This window comes from Vitis riparia, chromosome 9 (assembly GCF_004353265.1).
Source record: "Vitis riparia cultivar Riparia Gloire de Montpellier isolate 1030 chromosome 9, EGFV_Vit.rip_1.0, whole genome shotgun sequence".
Lineage (NCBI taxonomy): Eukaryota > Viridiplantae > Streptophyta > Magnoliopsida > Vitales > Vitaceae > Vitis > Vitis riparia.
This window is the reverse complement of record NC_048439.1, coordinates 21,148,461-21,155,397: the sequence shown is the minus strand read 5'-3', so window position 1 is coordinate 21,155,397 and position 6,937 is coordinate 21,148,461. Positions and strand designations below refer to the sequence as shown.

Below are 6,937 nucleotides of genomic sequence, written 5' to 3'. Positions count from 1 at the left end.
GAAAAGAGTTGAATTATTTTTACTTTATTTGTAATAATAAATTATTATTTTTAATTTATTTTTATATTTTATTAAAAACTATTTATTTTTAATTCAATCGTAATAATAAAGTTATTTTTATATTTGTAATAAGAATTGAATTTTATTTAATTTATATTATATAAATTAAATTTACAAAATCAAAATATAAAATTATTTTTAAAAACAACTTATATAAATCAGTTTTTTGTTTTTTACTATTAGAAAAGTGTTTTTAAAAATAGTTTATAGAAATTCATTTATTTCTTGGAGTCATTTTTTATTTAATTCTCATTCTAAACATGATAATGAAAAAGATGTTCATTCTCACTCCTTATTTTGCATTTGAATATATTTCAATAAATCTATAAATTTTATTTTACTAATATTTTAATAAATCTATAAATTTTAAAACTTAACACAAATAAATACAATTTTATTGATTTATTAAAATATTAATATCTATTTTTATTATTTTTATTAAAAGATTACTATTTTCTTAACAAAAACGTAACGGAATCGGCCAAAGTCAGTTTCTGGATGATTTTATTGGAAAATTGAGTTGTTTCAGGTCTGATAGGTTTCTTTATCCCAACCGCATCTTCCTGCTGATGATTTATATATTTGTGTAGTGTTGGTGGCACAGGGTATCTGCAAGTCATCTACCTAGACAACACTTGATAGTCTCAATTTTAAGAAGTCTAATTTGTGTTGTGTTGGTGGCACAGGGTATCCAGTTTTTTCTGTTCTTTATGAAGAGGATCGAGATGAGGCTCTACAATCTATATTGCTTTAGAACTTGAATAGGGTACAATAAGAAGTATTTGCTTCCATTGAAAATTCAGAAACCGTTGCTTGATAACTGTCTTTTCTTCTCTTGCAACTGTGATGAAATTCACTTCCAAAGCTTATAATGATACATAAAGCATAGAAAGATCTACAAACAAAATTTATCGCCTTCTAGGATGATTTTTGGCATAGGTTGCTCTTCCTCTCAACAACCATCTGACAATCTCATCCACAAAATCAAAATAAGCCTCACACCAAGATTTCCTTGTTGACAAAACAAAAAATGGAACTAGGATGCCCATGGCAAATCCCAAGCCAACGCTCAAGTAAAACCATTGATCAATATAGCCACCATCATTTTTGTCACTAACAACACTTTGCCTTTTATTTGGATCTTCATCCTGGCATTTTATGGCCAGTGGAGGTCCACATAGATCAGGGTTTCCCACAAAGGCCAGCTCGGGGAAGGTTATCATTTGCCCTATAAAGGGGATCTCACCATAGAAATTGTTATTTGATAGATTCAAATAACTCAAGAATGACAATGAGGCCATGCTTGAAGGAATGGTGTCGGAAAGCTTATTGCTTGACAAATCAAGAGATGACAATTGTCGCAACATTGAAATGTTTTCAGGAATTTGGCCAGTGATGTGATTCCTCGACAAGTTCAAAACCACTAAACCAAACAATTTTGTTATTTCTTGGGGAAACTCTCCACTTAAATTATTGTCGGATAGGTCAATGCCTACAACAAGAGAAAGAGTCTTGGTATATTCAAGAATTTGGCCTTTGGCAATCACAACCAATTGTTCTTCATACAAGGAGCTGGTATACGAGGAGTTGGCATTCACACTTAACCGATATATATTCATTTTCTCTTGAGCCATGGCTTTAAGCTCAACCAAAGTGATTGGAATTTCACCCATCAGATTGTTTTGTGCAATGTCTAAGACATGCAGGGAGCTTAAATTTGAAAGCTGGGAGGGAAGTCTTCCACAAAACACATTCGACCTCAAGTTGAGTATTACTAAATTTACGAAAGCAGCTCCAATCCATGCAGGAACCTCACCCAACAATTTGTTGTAACTAAGATCAAGAACTTCCAAGCCTGTTAAATTTTGGAAAGATGAGGGGAGCTCTCCTGAAAGCTCGTTGTGGTTCAAGTGCAGTGATTGGAGCGATTGCAACCGGCCCAACGACTTTGGTATTATCCCAGACAGATTGTTGTTTCCAAGGTCTAAAGCAACAAGGCTAAAGCAATTATTTATGGTAGAAGGAATGCTTCCAGTCAAATTATTCCTTGAAAAATCAATGACTTCAAGAAAAGAGAGGTGTCCTATAGAATCTGGGATGGTTCCTGTTATTCGATTACCCGAAAGAGAAAGGAAATACAAGCTGGGTACGGATTCCCCTATGTTTGATGGGATGGCCCCTGTTATTTGATTATCGGAAAGCAAAAGGTATCTCAAGTCTAACATGGATTCACCTCTGCTCAGTGGGATAGGGCCAGAAAATTTATTATGGGAGAGGTCTAGAAAAAGGACCCCTTTGATTGAAAAAGGAATAGGTCCTTCAAAGAGGTTGGAACTGAATTGGGCTCTACAATCTATATTGCTTTAGAACTTGAATTGGGTACAATAAGATGTATTTGCTTCCATTGAAAATTCAGAAACTGTTTTTTCACTTCTTTGGTTATGTTCATACAAAATTTCACAATATTTGGTTGTACACGGAGTTTATGATTGATAAGGAGCTGGGAAATATGATAAGCAAGACTTCTTAGTGTAGAATCAATAAGAGGTGTCAAGCTCTTTTCTTCTATTGCAACTGTGATGAAATTCACTTCCAAAGCTTATAATGATACATAAAGCATAGAAAGATCTACAAACAAAATTTATCGCCTTCTAGGATGATTTTTGGCATAGGTTGCTCTTCCTCTCAACAACCATTTGACAATCTCATCCACAAAATCAAAATAGGCCTCACACCAAGATTTCCTTGTTGCCAAAACAAAAAATGGAACTAGGATGCCCATGGCAAATCCCAAGCCAACGCTCAAGTAAAACCATTGATCAACATAGCCACCATCATTTTTGTCACTAACAACACTTTGCCTTTTATTTGGATCTTCATCTTGGCATTTTGTGGCCAGTGGAGGTCCACATAGATCAGAGTTTCCCACAAAGGCCAGCTTGGTGAAGGTTGTCATTTGCCCTATAAAGGGGATCTCACCATAGAAATTGTTATTTGATAGATTCAAATAACTCAAGAATGACAATGAGGCCATGCTTGAAGGAATGGTGCCGGAAAGCTTATTGCTTGACAAATCAAGAGATGACAATTGTCGCAACATTGAAATGTTTTCAGGAATTTGGCCAGTGATGTGATTCCTCGACAAGTTCAAAACCACTAAACCAAACAATTTTGTTATTTCTTGGGGAAACTCTCCACTTAAATTATTGTCGGATAGGTCAATGCCTACAATAAGAGAAAGAGTCTTGGTATATTCAAGACTTTGGCCTTTGGCAATCACAACCAATCGTTCTTCATACAAGGAGCTGGCATTCACATTTAACCGATATATATTCAATTGCTCTTGAGCCATGGCTTTAAGCTCAACCAAAGTGCTTGGAATTTTACCCATCAGATTGTTTTGTGCAATGTCTAAGACATGCAGGGAGCTTAAATTTGAAAGCTGGGAGGGAAGTCTTCCACAAAACACATTCGACCTCAAGTTGAGTATTACCATATTTACAAAAGCAGCTCCAATCCATGCAGGAACCTCACCCAACAATTTGTTGTAACTAAGATCAAGAACTTCCAAGCCTGTTAAATTTTGGAAAGATGAGGGGAGCTCTCCTGAAAGCTCGTTGTGGTTCAAGTGCAGTGATTGGAGTGATTGTAACTGGCCCAACGACTTTGGTATTATCCCAGAAAGATTGTTGTTTCCAAGGTCTAACACAAAAAGGTTAGAGCAATTATTTATGGTAGAAGGAATGCTTCCAGTCAAATTATTCCTTGAAAAATCAATGACTTCAAGATTGGTGATGCGTCCTATGGAATCTGGGATGGTCCCTGTTATTCGATTACCCGAGAGAGAAAGGAAAGCCAAGTTGGGTAGGGATTCGCCTATGTTTGATGGGATGACCCCTGTTATTTGATTACTTGAAAGAGAAAGATAAGACAGGTTTGGCATGGATTTTCCTATGTTTAGAGGGATGAATCCTGTTATTTGATTATCTGAAAGCAGAAGGGAACTCAAGCCTAACATGGATTCACCTCTGCTCGGTGGAAAAAAGCGAGAAAATTTATTATGGGAGAGATCTAGAAAAAGGACCCCTTTGATTGAAAAAGGAATAGGTCCTTCAAAGAGGTTGGAACTGAAATCAATCTCTGATTGACCATAAAAATTTAATGAATTTGGTAGCTGACCTTGTAACTGATTGTGAGAAAGATTTAACTGCCACATATTAAAAGAAATATTCCAAAACCAGTTTGGAATGGGACTTGAAATGCTGTCATTTGATAAATCAAGATACTCGAGGTTCTTTTGAGATTGAAGCCAAGCCGGAAATGAAGGACCCAAGTGGCATGAATCCATATAGAGATATTTCACCTGGAAAGGGGGAACCCAATTGGGACTAACATTCAAATGGAAACAATTGGAGCCCATCCATAGATACTCCAACTTACTCAGCTTCAAAAAATGTTGTTCAGAGAGACTTCCACTCATATGATTGGAACCAACACCCAAGCCTTGCAGTTGAGAAAGTTGTCCAACACTATCTGGGAGACTTCCATTCAACTCATTCCGTGAAAGATACATATACTCCAGGTGTTGCAATGTCCATAAAGAAGCAGGGATGGGACCTTCAAATTTGTTACTGGATAAAAAGAGTACCCTAAGATTTTTAAGCTCACCCAACCAGTTCGGCAATGTTCCCATCAATTGATTGTCGTACAAGATCAATTCCGTCAAATTAGGCAAAGGACTTTTAGAACTGCAGGTTTCAAGTCCTTTGATAATCTCAGGTAAACTTCCATTCAAGTAATTACCCCCCAAATCCAGATATTTTAAGTTGCAAAAGCTTCCAATGGAGCTTGGAATTGAACCTGCAATGACCAAGAATAAAAATATGTATTAATTAAAATTATGTAACAAACAAATAATAAAAATAGTAAATAACAAAACTAATTAATTCATGAACAATTAGTTTAAAGAAAAAGTAAGAAAAAATATTAGATTTTTTTTGGGTACTTTTTTTTATCTTTTCTGATAACCATGAAATAAAGTAATGGATTTCACTGTTATAAGACTAGTAGGATTAATCATTGACATTAATTGTTTCTTTAAGGTTGTGTTTGGATAAGCTTCATATGTTTTATTTCTAAACATAGAAATTCATAGAAACTCTAATATAAAGAAGCTTACCATGTAATTCATTCTGAGCCAAATTTAGAACTTCTATCTTTTTCCAACTCTTCCTCAATAGTTGAGAGATACTGCGCCTGAGATTGAAATTCGAAGATAGATCTAAGTATTGCAAATTGGGTAGCTCACCAAGACCAAGTGGAATTCTCCCATGCAATTGATTGTCACTTATATCAATGGATACAAGGTTGCTAACATTTAAAAGCCATTCAGGAAACTTGGAATTGAAGTGGTTCGAGTTGATAGCTATAACAGCAAGTGCAGTAAAATTAACTAACCTTGGAGATGGAAATGAACCAAAGAGGCTACAACCACATAGATGCAACTCAGTTAAACTTGGAAGCTTGTTTGCCACCTCAACCCACCGACTTCCTACCAATGAAAGGTTAACATAATTCATACCAAGATACTTCAAGGAAACAAGGCCAATCATCCATTCAATATTTTGAACAAATATATCATTAGAATACTCAAAATCAACATATTTGGGATACTCAGAAGAAAGATCAAGATACTGCAAGCTAGAAAGATTCCATAAATTTGAAGGAATTGATCCACTAAACCCAGCACTCGATAAGTTTAGATATATTAAATTCTCCAAAGACCCAAAGAATTGAGGAACTGGCATGGCTTTGAATGAGTTGAAACTCAAATCTAGATATTTCAAAGACTTGAGTTTTATCAATGAAGGACTGATTTCTCCACTCAACTTCATAGAGCTCCAGTTCTCATATACTTTCTCACGAGGATAAGGGTTATGAAGATCAATTGAAATGACAAATCCTGTGCCATTTTCGCAACTAATTCCTTGCCAGTAGCAATAATTGCTTCCTTTCCATGATGAAAGCCGATTGTTGGGATCTTTGAGACCATTTTTGAAGTCGATAAGAGCCTTTTGTTCAGATTGAACATTGTTGTCGATACGGGTATGACCATTACATGCAAGTTCTGTTGTTATGAAATAGAGAATAGCTAAAATGAAACCAAGAATCGAAATTTTCTCCATGTAAATATTCAATTCTCTAGTAAGGAACACCTGTAAAAATTGAATTCCAATATGTAGTCAGTATTTTATTGAATTGAATTAAAATTTTATTTCCAACATAAAAATGAAAACACTGGCAAAATCTAAAAGACAATTGCACAACATAAAGAACTTATTTTAAACAACACATTTAACAAACGTCACCAGTCTAAAAAAATCTACTAATAACATATGTAAATATATATTAAGAAAAACAATTATAATCATCTCAAAGATCAACCTTACTTTGATTGGCGAAAACCTAAATCACTTAGAGTTAGAAGGATTAGATAGAAAATCATATTAAAAATAATTTACCAATATTAGTTCCTTACCTGAAACTTCTTTCTTGTTTCCCTTGCATTTTCAATTCAACAAAATATATAGAAAGTGGTTTAAAGCAATGACAATGATAGCCTCACTTCTTTTTGTTTTTAGTATTATTTGAATTGTATCATATTAAATTCTAATTGAGTGGAAAATGACTTGAATCTTTGTCTCACCACAAAAACCAAGTGCCTTAATTGAAGACCTTGACTTGGACAAAAAGGAAAAACTAAAAAAATAAAAAATAAAAAGGTGTGGATAGAAAGACCATGACTTGGCACTAAGTCAAGGTCAATAAGATTAAAGATAAACATGAAAATTCATTTATGAATTAAAAAATTATACTA

General features: G+C 34.4%; 2 protein-coding genes across 2 annotated transcripts; both read right to left on the bottom strand.

Moving 5' to 3' along the window:
- Positions 1-968: 968 nt before the first annotated feature.
- On the bottom strand, positions 969-2,285 carry LOC117921922 (receptor-like protein EIX2). Its single transcript, XM_034839869.1, has one exon. The coding sequence runs from the start codon at positions 2,283-2,285 to the stop codon at positions 969-971; it is 1,317 nt and encodes a 438-aa protein (XP_034695760.1).
- A 416-nt stretch (positions 2,286-2,701) lies between these two features.
- On the bottom strand, positions 2,702-6,245 carry LOC117921921 (probable leucine-rich repeat receptor-like protein kinase At2g33170). The gene is made up of 3 exons (XM_034839868.1): positions 5,518-6,245; positions 5,240-5,316; positions 2,702-4,920 (listed from the first exon to the last, which is right to left on the bottom strand). The coding sequence occupies exons 1-3, from the start codon at positions 6,243-6,245 to the stop codon at positions 2,702-2,704; spliced, it is 3,024 nt and encodes a 1,007-aa protein (XP_034695759.1).
- Positions 6,246-6,937: the final 692 nt, after the last annotated feature.